At 40.2% G+C, this 24,409-nt stretch overlaps 1 protein-coding gene across 5 annotated transcripts in view; it reads left to right on the top strand.

Moving 5' to 3' along the window:
- ARHGEF10 (Rho guanine nucleotide exchange factor 10) overlaps nt 1-24,409 on the top strand; it is a 119,973-nt gene that overhangs the window by 9,674 nt on the left and 85,890 nt on the right. For all 5 annotated transcript variants that reach the window (XM_033009942.2, XM_033009941.2, XM_033009940.2 and 2 more), the window contains exons 2-3: nt 4,111-4,186; nt 23,819-23,989. In XM_033009942.2, coding sequence (XP_032865833.2) covers nt 4,150-4,186; nt 23,819-23,989 — 208 coding nt within the window. In that variant the 5' untranslated portion in view covers nt 4,111-4,149. The remainder of the gene's footprint in view (nt 1-4,110; nt 4,187-23,818; nt 23,990-24,409) is intronic.

The following is a 24,409-nucleotide window of genomic DNA, read 5'->3' as shown; positions in this document are numbered from 1 at the left end:
GTTTCAGTCTCACAGATGCCAGGCCACCAGCCTCTATTCTCCAGGTGGTAGCACTCTGAGACTGTAAGGTCTGCAATGCCCGGGAGAGCACTGCAGACTCCCATTTCCATCCATACCAGCTCTTGTGGTCAAAGGTGAGTGCTCTTAGTGGAGAATTTGGAATAAGTGTTGGGAGGCTTCCTTGGGGATCATTTCATGGTTGGCCAATTCTGGTTTCTGATTTGAGTGCCATTTGAGATCTGACTCCTTTGACTGTGTGGGACTTCTCTGCCTGAGAAACTTGCCCAGGAACATCAGATTTTAATGTGGTATTTTAATTATTATTTTCTTAAATATTAATTTAAAATTTAGAAATCATTACAAACTTGCCGAGGAGCTGAATATATTGCAGTGTATTAAGGAATCTGATATTTTTTTTTTTTTTTCAAATGCATGCATTTAACATGGCTATTGCTGATTTTTATAGACAAACTTAACAAATTACTGGCTAAATGGCTGGAATAAAAGCATTTTACCTTGCTACAAATATTTTTTTTTTTTTTTTTAACATCAGTAGTCTCAGACATGGAATATTTGGGATTTGCTCAGATAGATTAGTTCAGTGATTAACCTGTTGTAAGTGGACAGTTAAACTGGGAACTTAGAGTTGGAAAGCTGCCTTTCCTCTTCCAGTTTGTAAATATGAGTAGGGGATACCTGTTCCTCCTAACAGTTTGACAAGAAAGGACCAGGTGAAAACAGCAGGAAGCAGACAGGGGAAGTGAGGGCCAGTCTTTTGGCCGGAGTGGGTCACCTGCCTTTTGTAAAAGTGTCTGGGTGCTCCTTGGCCTCTCTCCCTGCCTCTGCTGTGCGTTGGGTATGCAGGGGAAATGTGGGGGAAGAGGTGGAAAGGAGACAGTCTGCAGACCACCACTGTAGTCTGCACCAGCCACTGATAGATACCTCTACCAGCATCTGAAGCAAAGAACGTGATGAACGCTGAGTCAAGCAACTTGAACTGGTGTCTGGAAGCCCATGGGAAATCTTAAACTTTGGGCTAAGTAACTTCAGGAGCTTCTTTCTGTTCCTGCATTTCTGTGATTGCTGTGGAGCCTGGAAAGGAGTGGTTTGAGTCATTAAGCAGAGGTTATACTACATTTGAGAAATCAATTCTCTATGGAAAAAAAGCTCAGCATTTTTATGTCAGGGCAGTTGTTCAGTTATTCAGATTCATAATTTTATAATGCCATACACATGAATATAATAGCTCATGTCTTTCATGTTTAATAGATTATTTTCTATTCTACTATTAAAATATTCTATTTGCAGTTTTTAAATACGTTTGGAACAATTTTAGTATTCTGTGTCTTAAAAGCACATAGCTGTTCAATTTCTTAAATAATGTAATGTTAAACTAAGTAACGTCTACTCAGTGGTCATGATGTTGCATCTGGAATTCAGCGTTCAGTGTGGGGCCTCAGCACAAGTGAGGGACTGGCAAAGTGGAGCGAGTCCAGCGGAGGCCACTGCTATGGTTGGGGGTGGGAACAGGTCAGGAGAGGCTGAGAGAACTGCATTTGTGTCATTTTGAGAAGAAAGAACTGAAGGGGGATTGAATTGCAGTCCTCTGCTCCCTGAGACGGTGTTGGAAAGAAGATGGAGCCAGGCTTTTTTCAGAGGTGCCCATCAGGAGAATGAGAGGCAATGGCTGCAAAATGCTGCAAGGGTAATTCCAGTTGGGCTTAAGGGAAAAATTCCCAGACTGGCTGCCTACCCAGGAGGTCGTGAAACCTCCACCTTGCAGGGGTTTCAGAACTTGGGTGGGAAAGGCCCTGAGCAACCTGATCTAATTTTGAAGACGCCTGTCCTGAGTGTGTGAGGGAACATTCAGAGGTTCCTTTCAGCTTAATTTGAGCTGTGATTTCCACAAGTATTTTTTGAATGCACCTGTACAGCTGTGTGGTGTATAACTGTTAACAGCAGAACCAATGGGGAAACCGCTTGAGCTACAAACACAAACTGTGCCATATGCTGCTAGTCAAATTAAATCATCTGACTTAATCTGGATTTAAACATCTTTGACTTGAGTTAGTTCCCCTGCCTCTCAATAGAAGAGTGAAAAACTTCTCTTTGAAATATGGTGCAGTTAGAGATTGTTTGTGAATGTGCCATCTGCTACATAAAATGGCAATTATTTTATTTTTATGGAGGGTATTACAAGAATGTACAATACATACACAAGCTCGCTTTGCTGCTGCAATGTTTTTTCTCAGCACCTAAAAAGTAGAGAAAAATCTGTAGAACTTCCAGATGAATTAATGCAATGTATCAGTCAACCCCTAAGGCATGCTTAAGTGAGAAAGTGTATCTTTCTTCTTGTGAATAACTGCAGTGTTCAGATGAGAGCAAGCAGGTCAGTGGCTAGGACTCTAACACTGGGTCTGTGTCCTTCCTCATCACAATTCTTGTGCAATTTGAAGTATGTCACTAAGATATATCAAAGTGGAAAACAAGCTGAAAATGTCCATAGCTCAATTTTGCATGTTGTTAGTATTTGCTTGAGGAAGAAACTGATTTTAAAAATCGTTATTGAAGTTAACTTCCACAGGTGTTTTAAATTCATCCATCATATGCTTAAATAATAATAATAAAAAAGGTATTCTGAAAGCCTGTTAGTTACTCCCTTAAAGATGTACTTGAAAGAGACTAACTTTCAGTGGTCTGCCAGTTATTGCATGTTTCACACTTGAAACTCTATGTTCCAGTGGTGAATCAACTTTGAAAAAATAAAGAAAAATAGCCTTTTCTTCAAAACATAACTTTCTCTCATTTTGGCGGATAATTTTGGTGTGGCAAGATGCATTCCAGACATTTGTAAGCAGGAACACGCCTTTGAGCTCTGCAGCTATAAATTATAAAAAGAGGCTTTAGAAGGGACACTGTATGGTGAAAGCATGTAATGGATCATTTTCTGTGTTAGGGAATTACGCTGTATACGTGGATGAATCTTTTCTGAGCCTTGGCTCTGAAGCTACTTGGTTTTGTCTAGGATTTGATTAAAAATTACCAAAATTTAAGAAGATTTAAAAGGGAACTTACTCTTTTCATACTTCAGCTATGGAGACTTTCCAAGGGCTTGAGCTGTTTTGTGTGCTGTTGCCAGCAGAAATGGTAGCTTCTTGAGATTAATATCTATGGGCTACTCAAGAGTAGGACAGAAAATTCAGTATTGGCTCTTCCACTGTCTTGTGTGGCTTTTGGAAACATACTTTTCCTCCTCAGCCTTGTTCTGATTTCTATCTTTCTGACATGCTGTCTTTTGAGTTAGAGTGAAAATCATTTTGGGGCAGAGTGTCCCCGACAGGTCCAGTTTTTCCTTCCAGATGATACTGGAATATCACTGTTAAGTACTGTTACAGGGACGAAGGGAAATTTTCTCTGGCAGATTCTGGGCTTTGCTCTCCCCCAGTGTGTATACAGGACCAAAGTATGGGAATACTTTGTAGGTTTAGTCTTTTCCTTAATACATGAGATCGGTGGTATTTGACAAAAGAGGAGGAAAGAGAAGACACTCAGAAGACTGCTTGTTGGCACTTCACTCTTCTCAGAAGAGGTGGAAGGAAAAGGGGCTCAAGTGGACTTCTCAAGATTACAAAAAAAAAAAAGGAAAGAAATGAAGCAGCTGTGTATAAAGTGTCTAATTAAAACTTGTGATTTCTGATTGCCAAATAAAGCATTATCAAAACAGATGAGCTTTCTAGAATTTTTATCCATCTCCTCTTCGTGAAGATTTTGAAACAGAATATATACTCCAAACAGGAATTGAAATAACATGTTTTAGTAATCTGCTTGTGATTGTCACAGTGGGAGCTGCAGAGTACCAAATAGTTTGAAAACTTCATCTTTTTTTCAGCTGGCTTATTGAGAGCATTAAAAGAATTGGCTCCAATATTGAGGTCTGTGTACATAAAAATTTGGACTAGATGTATTTTGAAGCAAGAAGCCAGGCACATTTCCTCTCTTCCCTAATGATATTAGCTAATAGGTATGAGCTTGGCCAAATTGAAAAGGAGTGTCTCAATATTTGGAGGTTATGTTCATCTACAAAACATGTTCCCTTCATTTTTGCAGGGTATTTCAGTCTGCTAAAGGTGCGGTGGATATACTAGGATGGACACAGAGGAATTCCCTCCCCCACCACCAGAAGGTAATAAAAATAGTTTGGGGTTTAAAGTTAATTTTTCTGTAACGATTTGGTTATATTTCCCAAAGTGTTTTTACCTCCCTAACACTCCATTTTCCCATATCACCTTAAGACTTGGTCCCAGTGGTATTTTGCTGAAACATGAGCTCCTGTCATCTACACCATCTTGTTCTTGGACCTTGTTTGCTGGTGTTGCAAGAGCATGACGGGAAGAAACCTGGGGAGTGATGGGTCCTTACAGTCCAAGTCTTCAAATACCTGTTTTCTAAGGAAACACTGTGTGGACTGTATCATTGCACCTTCATTGTGTGCTTTGGCAGTCTCAAGTGTTCATGCATATGGTGCCCTGTAGAGAAAAAACAAGTGAAGCCTGTGACCCAGGCAGGATATTTGGGCTAGTGTCTCAAGTGCTCAGACAGATTTGGAGTCTGAATTGAAAGGACAGAGAGGGGCGAGTTGTTTTCTGTTAGTGCGTGTGCTGCTTCCACCAAGCATACTTAATCTGGGCAATGTCTGCTGAGGGCTGTAGCTGAAGGACCTTCTTCTGATGCTGTTCTCTAGCCAGCGTGCATTCCCCTGGGAAGCAGAGAGGAAGCATGCACATCCGAACCTCTGTGTGGTCAGAGCACAGAGATTTAGGGAAGAGTATTATGTATGCTGGACTATGGAGCTGGTTCTGTAAAGGTAGCACTCGGTGCCCTGTGCCTGCTCTATGCTGGTAGCTGTATGACCACTACTGGTGTAACCCAAGTTTCAGGGGGCACAAAGCTATGATCTACAAAAATACCGTGTAATTGCCTTCTGCACTTATGCTCTCTCTAACAGAATATTACATGTGTCTATTTTCTTTTCCTGATTGATTTCCTGTAAACACACCTTTGTGTAGTGCTTGTTGTTGTGTATTTTAAGTCTTCAAAGGATTTGGCTTTTGACAGTTGGATGCTGGAAGACTTCTTAGGAGAAGTATTGTGTGCTTGTTCTGATCATTCCAAAGCACAAGCTTATGGAGACATGGGTTAAGGAGACCCGTGTTTGAACCGGATACAGCTGTTCTTATTTCAGTGAAGTCGCTAATATAGTTTGTATAGATAGTTACTTTCCCATATATTTTTGATCTCTCCCTTATAGAAGACATTATTACTTATGGACTTATACTCTATTATATACTTTGATATATGTATATATTAATATATATAAATAATAGGCATGATTGTTTATAGGACATTTTACTTATTGTTCATGCAGAACTTATACCTATATGAAGCCATTTAAGTATGAAAGAGAATTTATCTTAGTTTTGTTCAGCCATAACTCTTTAGAAATTTTGGAATTGCCATCCTAGATCAAAACTGCTTTCTAGATTAGACATTGCCACAGATAGATATCTGTTACTAAGTACTACCTAGGAAATGGGGCATGTGAGAGAATCAGAAAGCTGTGAAATCAGCTGTTAATGGGTTAGATTTTTGGCCAGCATTATTGACGGTTTTATTTATGCTCTGAGATATCTCTGAGGTTATTGTTGGCAAAAATGCTTCTCCTGTCGTTGTCCTAATCCATGTGGCCAGGACCCTGAATTTAGCTCTGTTTTGTTTAGTGGCAGTTACTGTGAAACTGTCTCAATTGGATAATCCATTTCCAAAGCAATGTAGTGCTGTGGGGGAAGAGTCATCCCTAAGGAATCAATATTTCCACTCGAGCAGGGGCTGCTGTTTTTCAAAGACAGCTAATAATTGCGGCAACTGCTCCAACTTTGTGTAGCATGTCAGTGTGTGTGGGATACTCTGACAAAAATTCAGGGTGATGTAGTTCAGTACAATTCCAGCACTCAGGTTCTTTCTCTGCAAAGCTCCTTGTGACATGTACAACTATGTGTGTCGTGTTCTTATTTTCAGACATGTCACTCCTTAATAGGCTGAGGTTAGATTTATTTAACATAAATTGAGGTTCTGCTCTACCTGATCTTCTGTCAGTGGATGCTTTGACTGTCATCTCAAAAAGCTTTGTCTGACGTATTGGAACTTGTATATTTTTTCACTTTACCATTGCTAACTCTCTTAAAAAACATATTAATAAAGGGTATATCAGAAGATAATTTTTATTAATCACACTGAAATACACTTTAGTTCACTTTCTATATAATTCTGATGAGCCATTTTGCAAGTGGAAAATAAATGAGGTTTTAGGTCCAAGTATGACTGCAAATACAGATAACAAATGAAGGAAACATACAGGATTTTTTTGTAATGGTTGAGGGGTTTTTGGCATGCATATACACTGGCCACCCCTGGTGTCTGCTCAGAAGGGATGAGCAGCACTCGCCAGTGCCTTCACACAGTGGGTGCATGGGTGAGTTACTGTGGTTTGTAGTGAAGATGAAGCTCCTGCTGTGTCCTAGGGGCAGGACCCTTTCATACATCATAAAAAAATATTTTTAGTTTTAGCATGTCCTGGGTTGAGTGAGTGGTGGAGTTTTTTTGGTGGCAGGGGAGGGGGCTATCAGGGCGGCCCCCTGTGAGAAGCTTCTCGAAGCTCCCCCAGCTCCATGTCAGCTCCACTTCTGTTTGGGAAATTGAGTCAATCGGCTGCGCCTCTGCGATGACGTATTTAAGAAGGGACGTGGTGACGAGCAGTGGGACTTGTGAGGAGGAGTTGCTACAGCTGCATGAACACCAAGGTCAGTGGAGGAACGGAGGAAGAAAGGAGGGGGGAGGTGTGCCGGAGGAGAGACCCCCCTGTATCCTGTGGTGAGATGGCAGGGCGGCCCCCCCTGCCACCTATGAAGATCTACGGTGGAGCAGACATTGATTTGTGGCCTGTTGCTCCTGCTCAGATGATCAAGGTGCTGTGCCTGAAGAAGGCCAGGGTCTCATGGGAAAAGGTAGCCCCGCTGCTGTAATTCAGCGCTGGGAGGATTGCAGCATGCGGGGGAGTCCCACACCAGAGCAGCTCGGGAAGGGCTGCAGCCGTGGGAGGGAATCCAGTCAGGGGAAGTTAGTGACCCATGACGGAGCAGTGTGGGGAACGCTGCGGCCCATGGGGGGAATTCAAGTCGGAGAAAGTTTGTGGAGGACTGTCTCCTGTGAGAGGGGGACCACGATGGAGTAGGGGGAACAAGTTCCAGAAGCTCCCTCCACCAAAGATGGAAGAAGAGGCAGCACTGACTGCACCCCCCATTCCCTGCCCCTGCGCCACTGGGGGAGGAGGTAGAGATATCGGGAGCAGAGCTGAGCCTGGGAAGAAGGGAGGGGTGGGGAGAAGGTGTTCTCAAGATGTGGCAATGCTTCTCACTGTCCTACTCTGTTATGTGTTGTTAGTGTCTGTAATAAATGTATGTTCTTTTTTTTTCTTCCCCTAACGAGTCTGCCTTTTGCTTGTGATCATAAAAGGGGGATTTTTCCCCATCCCAGTCCTATCTTGAACCCCAAGCCTGGCTCTGTCCCTTCTCATTGCCGGAGGGGAAGGGAGAGAGAGCTGCTGCATTGTGGTTGTCTGCCAATCAGGCCTAAATCACAACATAGCATAATGATTCTAAAAGCCTGGATTGGAGTCACAGATGAAATAACCTGCTTGCCTTTTTTTTTTTTAAACATCATGGGAATTTTTTCTTTTACCTATTTATTGTCCTAACAAATATAGCTGCAGTGTTTAAAGTTGCACGGGTTCCATTCCATTTACAGGTGTACGCTTTGCATTATAAATCTCAGTTTTATTCATGTCACGTAGGTTGTCTATGTTTTGAACAAGTAAATGCCACAAATTTATTTGTATCAATCCTAATGTATACAAAGGGGAAGAATAATGGTAAACCTTCATCTTTGTCATGGGGATGTTGTGAGAATGTATATGAAAGCTATGTGATTAAATTAATGTTAAATAATGTATTTTCATTAGCAATAACCATGTGAATCTATACCTTGTTTAAGTTAAAGTACAGTTAAGGCCATTAGCACAGCTGCTTCTGCCACTTCTTGATAGGGAATAACTACCTGCGATAAAAGAATGGAAGATAACATGTTTTACCTTTTATTTAATTTATTATGCTTATGCAACATATCTGCTCATAGCTGTTTGGACATTCCATTCATGCATTGTTAATTAGGCAGAGGCAAGTCTGTGCTAGATAATTCCCCTACCCCAGAGCAAATTCAAGTACTGAGTAACTTTAGAAAAATTAATGCCTGTATGCTCCTTCCTCCAGCCTGCTTTAAAAAGAGGTTCTTCTAGCCATGATTAAAAATTCCCTAGTATTTTTCTCTATATATTTTGAATGAGTGTATGTGTTATCGAAGGAGCAGTTGGAGGAGGGTGGATGCAAAGTCTGCCTTAGCTAAGAGCATAATCCAAAATACTACTTCCAAAATTGACACTTGAGATGATAGTACTAGCTTGTGTTCCCTTCTTTAGTGTGTCTATGCATATGAATTTATGCACAAAGTGCTGGTATTTAAGATTTCATATATAAAAACTTTCCATGGCTATTTTGTGAAATAAAGTAGATAATGATTCTTGTTCTCTCTATCAACAAAACAAATCCTTTTTTAAAAGCTAAATGAAAATGGTAAATTTTATCATGGCTGAAAGTTATAATTATGTTTTTAATTAGTTGCTGTAATGGAGTGTCCTTAACCAAACTCATTTAGACAAGAAAAGGATATGCTGCGGAATGTAGGCTCTGCAGTGAGGAATTAAAAAGCTGGTAATTCTGAGAACCAGGAATCACATTGTGCTTCTGTAGAGGAATCATGTCCATGCTGACCAGCTAGGACTGGAGAATGGATGTTTAATGCTAGAATGGTGTTTATGTGTGACAGCCTGTGCTCGTGCTATTAATGCTTTATTAGGAGATGTGATCTCTGGCTGTTTTTCATTGCAAGATCTTAAGATATTTTTCAACTAAAGAAAAGTGGAAGTCCTTTTCTTCAAATGAGAAGTTTCACCAGGGCCTGTTTCAAAAGGAAAACCACCTTTTTTTGCTCAGCAGGATGGATACCTGAGAAACAGCTTCTTGCTTGCCCAAGGGAGGCTGTGAGTGGAGTGTATTATCTGTGTCAGTTAGGCTTCTGGTTTTGCATTTTCATCTCTGAATTTATCTCTCTCTCACTATTTCTGGTACATGGCAGTATACGTCATATGATTTCTTTGTGAAAACTACTAGAAAACGTTGGGTGTGTTTCTTCATACTGAGTGTACTTGCCAACAATTCATTCCGGTTGTCCTACACTGAGTTGCCTTTTACAACAGCTGTAAAGCCTAAAATAAACTTTAAGCTCTGTTTTATAATTAATTAAGTCTATCAAGATAGGTTAATATATAGTGATGAGATTTAGAGTATGGCTGCAACACAATACAGTTCTTGAATTGTGAACAGACAGTATATTTTGTTTCGTATTTATAGGAAGTGAACGTATTATTTGTATTTGTTGTGGTTTAACCTCAACCATGAGGAAGAGTAAAAGTGAGAAAGCTGGTGGGTTGAGATAAAGACAGTTTAATAAGTAAAACAAAAGCCACATGTGCACACAAAGCAAACCAAGGAATTTATTCACTGCTTCACATCACAGACAGGTGCTCAGCCATCTCCAGGAAAACGGCTCCATCATGTGTAACAGTGACTTGGGAGGACAAACGCCGTAACTCCAAATGTCCCCCCCTCCCTCCTTCTTCCCCCAGGTGTGTATGCTGAGCACGATGCCATATGGTGTGGGATGTCCCTTGGGTCAGTTGGGGACAGCTGTCCCGGCCGTGTCCCCTCCCAGCTCCTTGTGCACCCCCAGCCCACTCTCTGATGGGGTGGGGTGAGGAGCAGCAAAGGCCTTGGCACTGTGTAAGCGCTGCCCAGCAGTAATGAAAACATCCCTGTGTTATCAACACTGTGCTCAGCACCAATCCAAGACATAGCCCCATCCTAGCTACTGTGAAGAGAGATAACTCTACCCCAGTCAAAACCAGCACAATATTAAAATTTTGAAGTGAAATACTGAAATTTTAGTGTTTGTCCAAGGACAATGAGAATTAATTTGATAGCATAGTCTTTGTATTACTGCCAAATCATTTCTTTACTGGAGAGAAAATCACTTGTCACTCTTTGTTTGGGAAGCGTGAGGTGCCTTTAAAGACCAAGTGTAGTGGAGTGCTGGATGTTCACTCTACCTACACCATTGTCCCCAGTACTGTGGGTAAAGCTAGGTGAGAAACCTTATTCTGGTGAAGTTTGGGATTTAAGATGTTCTTCAAAGGCATTGAATTTGTCTGGTTGGTTGGTTGACTTTTTTTAAAATGACAACAGACTGAAGATATCTCCTAGACACCAATCGTAGAAGCATTTTATATACCTTTTTGTACAAATCATTAGCGCTTTAGGGCTGTGAGTGGGATATTTCTTTGTTCTTGATACAGAGAGACATAGAGCAAGGAGGCCAAGGACTTAAATCTGGATATCCTGTATGTGATCGAGTGCTGTGATTGTGTCTTTCCGCAGTTATTTTTTGTTGTTTGCCTGCCAGCGCCGGAACACTAAAATAGTCATTAGTTCCTCTGTCCCTGAGAAGGAAGTCTGGCTTGAGTCTGCGGGTAAGAGTGAAGTAGGAACAACTGTACTCTCATAAAAGTTGCCATTCGGATAACTTTACATATTCTAACAACAAAAAAAAAAAAAACTAGAAGAAATTTTGATTAACCCTGGTAGGGAGCTGCTGGATGGCTTCTATGTTTTGCTGTAGAGATCACTATATTTCTCTGCTAGAGGAACTGGTTTTTATTGTGTCCCCTATATATATTTCTTTCAGATTATTTAGTTTCATTTTGTGCTGTTTAGTGAATTATTTCACAGTTTATTTAGGTTTCAACTGTTTTAAAAAGCTAATTTTGTGACTGAGAAAGGAGAAAGTTAAAGTGGGGCTTTTATAATATTGACAAGAAGAGCACTTGTATGTTTTACGATTTAGTTTATGGAAGTGAAGAACACCGGGGGTACCCAAGCTTGTATTTCAGACTGAAGTAAAACAAAAAGATGTTTCTTACTATGATTGGGGGGATTGAAATAAGAACACTGCTTAAATTAAACTGCAGCTATAAAGGGAGTTGGTCTTGGGCTAAACAGCATTGTTTGTTAGGTATCTATTTTCAGCATACAGACAGTTACAAATGATGGTAAAAGGGGAGCCAAGATTTCAGAAGAATGAGAACAGAATATGAATTGTAGTTATGAATGGTTCCTTGTTTTTGAAGCTGGCAGTATCTTGCTGGTGTCTGACATCCCATCTATAACAGAACAATTTATTTATTTCTAAAGATCACATTTCTCTCAGTAAATAAAGGAAAATGCATTGTTTAAGGTAAGGATCAACTATTTTGTGTGACAATTCAGACAAGCTGTATAACAAAGAGTAACAAGAAAATTCCCATTGCAGAAATGCACAGATGGTGTCACATGTCACTCCTAATTATGTGTTTTTTTCTTCTAGCCAACTATTCATGAGTATTGGGAAAATCAAGAAATAGAGAGAAAATAAATAGATTAATTAAAAACTTGTTTCTGTTTTTAGCGTCTACAAAGAAAACACAGTTTACATAGATGTAATTATATCTTATTTTGTTTTGAACTAATACAGTAAAATCTTTGCTAGATGTCTATAATTTGTTAAATGATCAGATGTGATCTACTGTCATAGATTTCTGAGAATTTGACTTCATCCTTCTGGTAGTATTTGGTGTTTTTTTTTTTTCTGAATAATAAGTTGTTGTGTTTTTTTGTCTAATCACTCAGCTGCTCTGTAAGGTGACTTTACTGCTGGACTTAACTTGCTATTTGTGTGCAGGGACAAGGCCCAGACGTGTTTATCAAAAAGAGCAAATGATGAGATAAAGGGCTTCCAAGGGATTGCAGCAAAACTTTATCTTTGGTCTGGTGTAGCTAGTATTGTTTTCTTAAAAGACAAACAAATTTTAAAGGAATTTGTACTGATTTTTGGGTATTCTTGCAATGAATATTTGTGTAAGCAAAGTTCTGAAATTTTACTTCCAAACAGTGAGCCAACATATAAGGAGAGGTGTGAATTATTTTTCTCTTTGCTTCTTTTGCCTTTTTAGGACTTGTATATAGCATTAACTGGCCAGGATAAATTGCTGCCAAATAACTGAGGGATTTTCTTTTTTTTTTAATTCAGTTTCACTGATCCCAGTAAATATTCCCTAACTATGCCTAAAGTCTCTGTAATGATTCTTCTCTAGAGTTTACAGAGGGATTAACTTTTTTTATAATTTTTTTATAACTTTTTTTTATAATTCTTTTATCTTATGCATGAGCATGGGTAAAACTGAGGAAGACATACATGTTAAACGTTTTTTTTTTTTTTTTTTTTGTGGAAAAACGCTCCAATGCCCTGTATAGATTCTTTTTTCTTCCTCATTTAAATAATCTTTCCAGGAAATGCAACCTTGTCATAGTTTCAGTAAAATGACTATAGGAGATGTCTGTCAAATAAGAGTTGTTGCAGGAATCTGTCTCATTGCTAAATAGTCTGTTGTTGAGCTTAATAACTTTGATTAGGTGAAAGCATGATAGTTCCCAAAAAATCTTCTGTTATGCTGGTACAGGTTTCTCCAAGGGCTGGAATAAGGGGGTGCCAACACTGATGGTCAACTTCCCAGTCTCTGTATTTCCCAGTTGCCACAGGGAGAGACAAAGGGAGATCCAGGTGCTGCCCTGGGAGTAGTCAATTGGTTGGGTGTAACATATCCAGAGCATTTTAGCAGTCTCCTGTATTGCATAAGAAGGTAGAAGTAAAATTAACTTTGGCTGGCTTTGCTCTTTCCCACTTGCATATCTGATGGTGACTCACGTTTGCACATGAAGAACATGTGCCAGCCAAATTCTTAAGAACACTCTTCATGTTGGAAGAAATTCCTTCCTGACTTTCATGTGGACTGGCTGAAGCTCTGAATCATGAAGTTTGTTTATGGTGGTTGTCTTTGGCCAATGTTGGGGCCAAGACAGGGCTTCCTTTCCCCTCCATGGCTAATGAAAGGTGGCAATGAGGACTCAGGGCGATGGACTGAAAAGTTCCAAGGAAACACCATTGTTGCCCAACTTAAGCCAGTGTCCACAAAGGTGACAGAATTTCTGGTAGAAGCGGTGTTAAAAGGGTATATTGTAAAACAGGATTTTGGAGAGTTCAGTTAGTGAGTCTTGATGTAAAAACTACTGTTTTCTTGAGTTTGCGTGAATTCCGCAACTATACTTTTTTTGAGTTATAACAGGACCTTAGTACATTAGGACAAAGAAGAGCAAGACACATTAAAACAACAATTGAAACAAATGCTAAGAAAAGAGATGCTAAAAAACTCTCTCCCCACTAGTTTCTGGGATAATGGATTTGTCAAACTTTGCATATGTTGTGGTTTGAGCCTGGTCAGCAGCCCAGCACCATGCAGCCGCTCACTCCTCCCTTCTCTTCCAGTGATGAGAAGGGACAAATGAGCCAGGCTTGGGATTCAAGATAGGACTGGGAGGGGCAAATCACCCATTATGATTATGGACAAAAGGTGGACTCATTAAGGGAAGGAAAAAAAGAACATACATTTATTACAGACACTAACAACATCACTTAACGGAGTAGGCCAGTGAGAAGCATTGCCACATCTTGAGAACACCTTCCCCCCACCCCTCCCTTCTTCCCGGGCTCAGCTTTGCTCCTGATATCTCTTCCTCCTCCCCCAGTGGCGCAGGGGCAGGGAATGTGGGGTGCAGTCAGTGCTGCCTCTTCTTCCATCTTTGGTGGAGGGAGCTTCTGGAACTTGTTCCCCCTACTCCATCGTGGTCCCCCTCTCACAGGAGACAGTCCTCCACAAACTTTCTCCGACTTGAATTCCCCCCATGGGCCACAGCGTTCCCCACACTGCTCCGTCATGGGTCACTAACTTCCCCTGACTGGATTCCCTCCCACGGCTGCAGCCCTTCCCGAGCTGCTCCGGCGTGGGACTCCCCCGCATGCTGCAATCCTCCCAGCGCTGAATTACAGCAGCGGGGCTGCCTTTTCCCACAAGACCCTGGCCTTCTTCAGGCACAGCACCTTGATCATCCAGGCAAAAAACACAGGCCGTTAATCAATGTCTGCTCCACCGTAGATCTTCATGGGTGGCAGGGGGGGGCCACCCTGCCATCTCACCACAGGATACAGGGGGGTCTCTGCTCCGGCACACCTCCCCCCTCCTTTCTTCCTCTGTTCCACCACTGACCTTGGTGTTCACGCAGCTGCAGCAACTCCTCCTCACAAGTCCAACTCCTCCTCCCATGTCCCTTCTTAAATACGTTATTGCAGAGGTGCAGCTGATTGGCTCAGTTTTGGTGCAGAGGTGGGGCTGACTTGGAGCTGGGGGAGCTTCGAGAAGCTTCTCACAGGGGGACACCCCTATAGCCCCCTCCTGTGCCACCAAAAAACACCTCACCACTCACTCAAACCCAGGACAGCATATATTGAACTTTGTTTACAGATCAATCTGTATAGTGCTCTTTGGGCTGGGCGAAGGGTTAGCAATAGAAACAAGTGGGTCAGAAGCCAGCTGAAATCCAAAATATTTCCTGTATTGTCCTGGATTTACAGGACGTAGCCATTCTGTTCTAGTCTATAAATTTTCTGTAGTAAAAGATGCTGTAAGTTGCTATAAAAGTTGATTTCTAGATTGTTTTCTTGGTTAGAATACATTTATCTAACAATTGAGGTTTCCTTGAGTGTGTATGTACAGGTGGCACGCAGTGCTCTGCGAGTGTTAGATGGAGTTTTTGTTGAGAAAAAGGAACCGGTGGCAGTGTGTCCAAAAAGACAAATCCATTCCTGAAGCCATGTGCATCTTCTGAGCCCACCCCAGGGCTGCTGCCACGGGAGGAGGCTGAGTGTATGAACGATGTTGATAAGTGAGTTAGATGCTTCTAGATGTTCAAAGTGCTGCTTTTGGGGAATGCCTGCAAGTGCTTCAGTTTTGACATTGCTAGATAAACGGTTGTTCAGCCTGGACCAGTGACCCAGAATTTAGGTATCCCTCTGCCAAAGTCATCCAAAGGTTCGGTATGGGAAGTATGTACAGTTGCTGGCAAGGTAGAGAAAGAAACATGATCCAAAAATGAAGTCAAATCCCTTGCTATTTCAAATCCAAAATGTGTCAGCCTGGTAGAAAGATGTTGCTAGGCATGATCCAAGACCTATGATACTTAAGCTTTTGCTCTGAGTGGGTTTCAGCACTTTTTAGTATGAGACACAGTTTATGTACTGGAACTGTAAGCTTCCTTCCTGTAGAAGTGGGATCTCGTGCTCCCTGTTTTAGGCCTCCAGGGCCTCTTTCTAATACTTTCTGCTTCACGGGACTCCCAATTATTCTTAAAGTCCTTTCAGTTCAAGGTATTATCAGATGATACAGCAGTTTCATGTTGCTAATTAGAATTAAACAAGCTGTATTAGAGGAATGCATGTTCCTCAAACCATTAAACAGTAACTGCTTCAATGTAAAAAGTAATTATTTGGAAAACTAGATATTAATAGATTATATCTGCTAGAAAAAAAATGTGAAGAAATAAAGAACAAGCCAGACTGTTCTCACTGGTGGAAATTTCCTTAAAAATGGTTATTCTCTCACAAATATTTCAACTGCATCATCAAAACTACATTTCCTAGAAAATTTTCCTTTTCTTTTTTCTCTCACATGACACTTGTATCCTATGGTTAGCCAACACGTATCCAGCTCTGGCAGTGCAGGGATAGATCTTCATTTTCCCAAAGACTTTGCAGTCCTCCTGCTGTTCAATTTTTGGTTTTCCCACTCCCTGTGCGGATCGTCCCCTTGGCAGCACGTTGTAGGTGAGTTCAGCAGTTCATAATGCGCAGTAGCTGAGGCTGAGCTCGGCTACACAGCCAGCATCAGCACCTATCCCTACCAACAGGTGTGTCAGACAGAAAGGTAGCTTTTCTGTTTTGAGTGTTATACCTCATGTTAGGTGCCTGGTGGAATTTACACAAATTTAGAATGGTAACCTTGGTACTGTTAAGTATATTAGTATTCCTTTATTACTGATGGAAACCTAAAAGCCTTTAATATGAATAGATGTTTTTCAGCATAAATAGGGATCCGTTGTGTATTTATGCAGTTTTCCAAATACTGGCTGTACCTACTTTCCTTACAGCATCTCCTTTTAAGGACTTGCTACATACCAGCAACATTTCTTGGTGAAATTTAATGGCAGAATCTACTCATAGGGCGTTGAGGTGGAAAAGACCTGCTTGGGACCAGGCTTGGTCTATGTTTCTGGTGATGGCAGGCAATACCAGTGTGCTGAGTATGAAGGAAGTTAAAATAAATGGTCACAAAATGCTGATTTTACGTAGCAGTCTTTCTGGTGATAGTGTAGCCAGCACTGAAAAGCATCTTGTGGCGTCGCAAAAGAGTACAAGTCTGCTGATGTTGCTGCTACTCTCTGGACAACCTAGTTCATGTCTAATGTTTTTATTTTAGATTTGATTTTTTGCAACTCAATTATTTTAATTTTTAGCTAACTTTAAGCTTAATTTTTAGCACTGTGAGTAGTTTGTAAGGTTCAATGTTTTCAGTAATTGTAATTATTTCCTAACATCCAGAGATCTGGGCTTTATTTCAAGAAATAAAAAGTCCTGTAATATTAGGCATGCTGTTGCTAGTAGTCTCTCTGAAACCTGAGCAGGCAGATTCATTGTTCTTTTGACTTCAGTTTTGAGTTTGTTTTTTATCCAGAAGAATAATATCTGTTGTGCATGCTTGACAACATAATTAGTATGTAATAGGTGTATTTATGAAATACTAGAGAGGCATTTTTACTTATTTCTTGGTTTATTTACAGGGAGAGCCTGTTGATACATGTGGTTTTGCTTTTGTTTCCATCACTGGAAACACTTTTTGTGTGAATGTGTACTGTTTAGTTTTGTTGGGTTGTTTTTTGGGTTTGGTTTTTCTGTTTTGTTTTGTTTGGTTTTTGATAAGTGTTTTCCCCAGAGACTTGTAATGCTGATGTTGTGGTCATGCTTTGGGTGTGTGCAGGAGCTGTGTGTAATTAGCAGTGTGCCTGTACCGCAGGGACCTGGGTTTCCTGCAGCACCATCTTAGCACAACTGCAAGCGAAACGAGAATGAAAGTCCTTGGCTCTGATCAGCTTCCTATGGGAAGGAGGTCTTACCCGTCTGTTTTTGCATACAGTTTTGCTTTAGGCTTTTCTTTCCCCCAACAGAATAGGTGCTTTCCACCTGTGTGCCCGTACGAGGAGCTGATTTATGGATGCCAGTGGTGTGCGGGCAAATGTCATGCTGGGACTTGGAAGAGCCAGTGAAGGGCAGCGTTTGCAGGAGCTTGCCTGCCCTGCCCCACTGCTCTGCACACCTCGGCCCTCTCCCTGCGCAGGTGCCAGCAGAGGTGTCATTTGGGGAAGGGCAGGAGAGAGATGCGTAAGCCAGGTACCAGAGCAAAATAATATTGAACTTTGGTTTTCTCTCCTGATACCAAAGAAATAGTTGTCACAGGTGAGAGACGCGAGCAGGTAGAAAATACTGTGTTGCTTTTTAGCTGTAGGAATGCAGTCTAATCAGTGCTAAAGAGCTGAGAGAAACTAGAGGCAGCCCAGTGGCTACTGAGTCTCCTAAAACATTTTTGCAAGTTCCTGCTAAATACGAATCAACCGTCATTTTCCAAAGGTTTACAAGTTGGCCGAATTGGGGAGCTTTTGCAGGCACGAGTGTTTCCTAGCTCAAGGTTCACCTTCCTGACAAATACCAAACCTCTGCTATGAAATTTCGCCTGAAATGAAAAGTGAACAGCTTGAGAGCCCGTTCATTGTGGAGCACAGTCAGCATGGTATGTTTGGGCCTGAATGGTTAGGTTTACAAAAGTAATGATAACTTTAAAAATTCAGTTATTTCCTGCTATCTGCACACTACCATTTCTTATTTCTATCTAGTGCCTTGTAGACTTACATGAGGAGCTGGGCACATTTTAACTCTTTAGAAATAAGGTTCTGAAAAGGCAAGCATATCTTATCTGAGAAATCTCTGGAATGTATCCAAGTTAAATAATAAGCACTCAGATTGCTATTCCTGGCTGTTTGCTTTGATTTGTAACCTTTCTAAGTTATCAAATTTTATAATACCTAAAATATAAAGAAAGCTTACTGTCTCAGAATATTTTTTTACTGAAGTAAAAGTTTTGTGTATTTCAAGATACTCAAGAATTTGTAGAAAGTTGAAACATTTAGGGAATTCAGTTTGAAGGAAAGTGGGTCTGTGAAGTCCCAAGTGTCCTACTGCAATCCAAAATAAATGAGTAAAGAAGATAAATGTTTTAAAACTGCACATTGGAATAAGAACAGGCAGTTCCTGCCAGTGTGCTTTAGGTTCAATTGTATTAATATTTTTTTCACTAAATAATAACTAGATATTTTCCATCTGAAACACTGTACAGTTGTTTTCTTCACTGATCAGTGTAAGGTGGTGATATGGTAAAAATGAGTAAAAATGTTCATAATTTAAAAAAAAAAATTGTCATTCAGTGAATATACAAGAGGTTGCACTCTAGAGTGCTCCCTCCTCATTTAAAAAAAAAAATATGTATTGGAAGAAAAGTCAGTGTTAGAGGGAGAAAGGAAAAAATAGTTTTTCCTTCTGAGGACAGGCATATCTACTATGTCCTACAGTCCTTTGAAAATTCTTTGTCGTGGACTCTTTAAAATCTAATAGATGCATTTCCTCTTTTTCTTTTTTTTTTTTTTTCCCTCATAGATTCCTACTAACTTTAAATAAATTATGAGGGGAAAAAAAAAAAAAGCACCACAACTGATTGCAAGGATGACATTCCTAATTATACAGAGGCCTTACTTTGATTTCTAAAGATATTTGTTTTTCCAACCTTAACTCATAACATAAAATATTCATATTTCTTGATGGCAGGTTTGTTGTTACCATGTTCCAGACTGCTAAAATGTTCCTGCTTGGGGTTCTGTTTTTCTTCCTTTATCATGGTTTTGCATGGAAGAAACTCACTTGATTTCTTCATCATCATCTCTGATTTACATGTTTGCAAGGGAGGATAGAGTTTTGGGGTGACTTTTTTTTTTTTTTTCCTGTGTATTTGCACTGTATTCAAAGTGCACTTGATAGTAAGTGCAGAGCTATTTTGTCTTACTTCTGTATCTCTAAATTAAACTGTTGAAGAAAACTATTAATGGAGCTTCACTAGCTTAATCTCAGTTTTAAAATTAATGTCACGCTTTTAACCCTTTAGCTGTATTACGTTGAAGTATAAATAATATAAGGAAATTGAATGGTAAAGCAGAAGGTGTCAAGAATGCTTTGCAGCTGGCAGAGCAGCCAAAAATTGTTTAAATTTGCTTATGCCCCAGCAGGTCTCTGCAAACACAGCCTAAGTTAGCTCGTTTTTGAAGTAAGCTTAAGTAAAAGTAATTTCACTGAATAACATACCACAGAAAAAAAAGTCATAAATCCGTGTGTTGTGCTAACAATTATAAGTGTATATATTCCTTTTCCTAATCCTAAATTGACACTTTCACACTTAATTTAACTTGAACACAATTTTTCCATTATATAATTTATTTTTTTTTTGTGCTTCAGAACTCCAAATAGAGATTTTTATAAACACAAGAATTTCCCTGAAGCATTTGCAAAGCAAATGCTGCAGAATGGTATTGGCATAAGATGAAAAAGTTTAATCAATTATTGTATTCTTATTGCTCTGGTTGGCACGCATAAAGTTAAGGAAGTGAGTAGTGGTGAAAGGGCAAATTGGATTTTTAGTAACTAATTTAATTATTCAAAGAAATTCCAGGCAGACTCTGTAATGCTAAGTGTTCTGTGCTTACTACTTTGGCAAAAAAAAAATAGTGTATTTTAAAATTATTTTAAAATAAAAAAGTAGTTGCTGCTTGTGTGATTTTTTTTTTTTTTTTTTTTTTTTTTTTTTTTCTTTGAGGAGGGGGACCTTGGAAGTCCCCTCCTCACCCTCACAGCTTATCTCTGCAAGCACAGTTGCCTGGAAATACATTTTTTTATTTCATCCTTTTGATTTACAGTTAAAGTGCTGGAGAAACTGGGGCTTTCTCTCACGAGCATCAAATTTTGCAAGACCTGTGGTGGGTTTTTTTTTAGCCAGATTCGGCTTAAGTGTAATGATGCTGTGTGTCTTCCTAATTTATTGTGGCACTTCACAAGTGCTTTCATGTGTGTATGTTGTTTTGACATAACCCAAACAACTGTAGGAAAAGTGCATACTTTCAAAACTGTAGTTATTCAGGATGTCTTTTTTTTTTTTTTTTATGGCATAATTGTATTTATCTGCAGTGCTGAGCAGCTCTTCAGTTGAAGCAAAAAGCCCCCCACCCTCTCTTTATTTTTGTTATTAAAATACTTTTTCCACCAACTGAAATAGTTTGCCCTTGAAATTAAAAGCTTAAAGGAGAATATGAGATTGAATGGATCAGTAAATTTAAAGGGTCAACGTTTATCCCTCCAAATTAAGAAAACACAGAAGTGATACAAGGCTGAAATACAGTTTTAAAACTTTCTGAAGTGAAGATATTTATCTCCAGTCTGCCCTTTTTAAAGGACATGTAATCTGAGAAGGGAATTTCTCTCTTTCTTGATCTGTTTTGTAATCTTAACTCACTGTCCCATCAGTGATGTGATTTAGGGGATCTTTCCAGGCTGTAGTGCCCAATTATAAGGTTCTGTGCCTTGTTTATTTATGACACAAAGTAAATGTTCCTGAAAAAATGTAACAGGGCAGCATTAACAACCATAACAGATAAAAATTAGGTGGTACCTTCGATATTTTTTTTTTTTTTTACCCGAGTTGAGAAAATTAATCCTATGTCAAGATTTCTTCCCACAATCATAAAATATGCATTGGTTACTTTTTTAGGGGGAATCGGGAGTCATGTTGGAGGGGAATTGTGTATCAGTTGACCAGGTCTTGCTCCTGAGTCCCTAGTCATTTTGCTTTTAGTGTCTCAAATTACCCTTTTTTGCCTGTGGCAGGTCTTGTCTGTCTCTGACAAATGGCACTGCACTGGACTTGAGTGCCTGGGGAATTGCATTGGTGTAAAAGTGCTAGAGTAGCGAGTTATCAGGCATCTGATACCTGTTACCTGTATATGCCTAAGGAAGTATTTGGATCCTGACTTAGCAGTCACAAAGTCTCAGAGGTGCCTGCTGCTCCCGCGACGTTTCCCTGCATGGCTTGGATGTTTCACACACGCTTTCTCATCTGCTGATGTCTAGAATTCACCTACAGTGAGCCTGTGGGTTCATGGCTTTCAGCGGAGCCTTGCTCCAGCAATGCCCCAGTTTTCCAAGTGGCCTAATCCTGCAGAAATTATTGACTCGTTCCAATAACCTCATCTTCCCCTTCCTCCCACCACATGAAGTGCAGACCGAGCTACTTAATGTATTGGAAGTGGTTGCTGCTGTGATTCATTTATATAGTACAGTGAGAAGAGTGGCAGATAGCAGTGCATGTACATGAGAAGTTGTGGTTTTGTGGCTGTTACCTGCTTGTGACTGCCATCTACTCACTTACCTGCCTAGTCTGCATGACTAACCGGTGTTTCATACACTGGTAATCACAAACACTCTACTTAGTATTACATGGGCTTGTGTTTTCCAAATTTGAAGTATGCAGACATATTGAAAACACAAAGAAACTGAAATAAACAGCAATAAAACACCACCATACCCTTCCCCCCTTTCTTTCTTTTCCTTGTTACTGTCAAGCAGCAAGTAGTACAGTCTAGTCAAATGGATGCTGAATTGGCAAAGAATGCCGTGATTGTCTTGAATCACTTGCAAAAAATCCTGCAGAGCTCTTCCATCTTTCAGGAAAAAAAATATTGCTAATGGACAAAAGCAAAAATGAAAAGCCTTAGTCTAAAGGCTGACTTTGTACAGAAGGATTTTTGAAAAGCATCAAAATTAAATTAAATGTCCTGCTGCCTCAGCCATAAACCATGACAATAAATGCAAGATAACCCCTTTTTTGTTCCTTACTATTTTTGCAATTAGTTCACTTTTTCTCCTGCAGAGAGGCTGCATGAAAGATCTTGTTATTTGTGGCTGTGATAAAATATGCTGGCTCAGCCTGCCTGAAGAAACAGAAGCCTTGGCAGGAATGCTGATTACCATGACAATCTAAGCAGTCTAGAGCTGTGGTTTGTGTGGGTTTTATCATAAAGATACAAAACCTGTCCTGGATGATGGAAAAGCTGATAATATCATCATGACTCAGGAGATCCATTTGTCCTTGCAAGACCTTTTCATATTGTGTTACCTGAAGAGGGGGAGGGGGAATCCCTACTAATTTGATGTATATTTTTATAACATGTTGGTGTATTTACATGTTTATTTTAGTATATGCTTTTATGCTATAGTTGTGTGAGGGTTTTTATAACATTTAAAATACGTTGTTGAACACCTTTGTAAAAGTTAGGAATTGATCATGTGTTTGGGGAAGAGCTTGGGAGGAAGGTCAGCTGGGCCAAAAAATTTCCACAGATGACATTTCTGCCTCAAGGGGACCTCTGGTAAGAGTCTCTCCTCCAGCAGGTGGAAGAGCAGCGAAGGCAGGTTTAGGGAGGGAGGGATGAAGCCCTTTTGTTTTGGGGAGCTGCAGTGAAGGTTTCTTGAAGCAGGGAGGAGGCTGGAGGGTTTGGGCATCCCTCCCTGCTGCTGCTCTGGCTGTGCCTCCTCTGTGCAGTGTCTCTGACAGAGGCTGTGGATGCTGTGGGCAGCCTTCTCGCGATACGAGTGCATGGCAAAACCAGCAGTAGGTAAGGCACTGAAAGGGTTTAAATCTTCATGGGTTCTCCAGGCTCCTGTGGGTAAGAGCAATACCATGAAGGAAAACTGCCCGGCACCTTCTGCTCCCCCCTCCCCAGCTCCGTGTACAGTGCCAAATCTGTGTTGCAAGGTCTTCACAAGCAAAGACAAAAAAAAAATATTACGCTGTAATTACTTCAGCCATCACTTCTGCAAAGGTAAGAACTGAATAGTCAACCCCCCACCTCCACCAGAGTGCACCTTGTGTGTGGTAATAGGGCTAATAGCATGTTGCAGGTCGTTGGTTTAAAACTATTTCAGATTGGAGTAGGAAAAGCAGTCTGCTGTGTCTCATGATGTGTGTGAATAAAGTTACTTTCACTGTCATCTTGACACTGTTAAGAAAGAATAGACTTAGAAGTTTGAATTAGAAAGGAAAAATGACTTGAAGTTATGAAGTCCCAAAGTCCCTGTACAAGTAAATGAGTCTGAACTTTTCTTGTTTAAAGTATTGGCTACTTAAGTGTTTTCCTAAAAATGTTTTGGTTTTGGTTCATTATGACAAAAGCAAGGGTATTTGCATTATCAATACTTAATTGTTTTCCAAGTATTTTAAGTGTTTACACTAAAGGATTGAAAACTGTGTGAGATTATCAGAATGTCAAGGAGCTTTTGTTCTGTTCCAGTAACCTAAAAATCTAAGGGTTTGTTGTGTAAGCTTCATTTGTAATATGGAACACTTACTGGTCCCCATGAAATCAGTGAGAGCAAACAACCAAATGCATGTCTTTCTGCACAGTTCTAGAGCATGAACCAAAAGCTGCGAGTACGAATGATGAAGAGGAGGATGAGGGAGAACAGTTTGACTTTGACAGTGGAGATGAGATACCAGAAGCAGACAGACAAGCCTCTGTGCCACCTCCTCCTGGTCCTGGAAATAACATAGAGCACCAGGAGGCTAAGGCCACAGGTAAGTTAGCCTGTCAGGCTGTGCCTCCACTAGGCTAAATAGTCAAGACTGATTATAGGATGCCTTTTCATGACAGTGCAGTAAAAATACTGGTAAAAAGAAAAGAGGTTTCCATGGAAATACCATAGAAGTGTTTTGAATATTCCTGCTAGTTACAGTCATGGTAGATTTGACAAGGCAAATGACCATCACATGTAATTCCTGTGAGATTCCAATCCAAACCAATGGATTGGTCTCAGTCACAGCGCCATGCTACAGGAAAATGTTACACCCTTGCAACTCTAATAGCATGTGGATGGCTTGGGATAAGCTGCTTTCACAGCTAAGCTTGCTAGTTGCTGATCTTAAGATGATGTACAAAAAAATAAATGGAGTCTGAATGTATGAATTCTGTTCATAAACATGTAATAAGCATTAAAA

This window comes from Tyto alba, unplaced genomic scaffold, assembly GCF_018691265.1.
Source record: "Tyto alba isolate M040663 unplaced genomic scaffold, T.alba_DEE_v4.0 Super-Scaffold_40, whole genome shotgun sequence".
In the NCBI taxonomy this organism is placed as follows: domain Eukaryota; kingdom Metazoa; phylum Chordata; class Aves; order Strigiformes; family Tytonidae; genus Tyto; species Tyto alba.
Note: the sequence above shows the minus strand (reverse complement) of the source record. Positions and strands in the feature narration are given on the sequence as shown.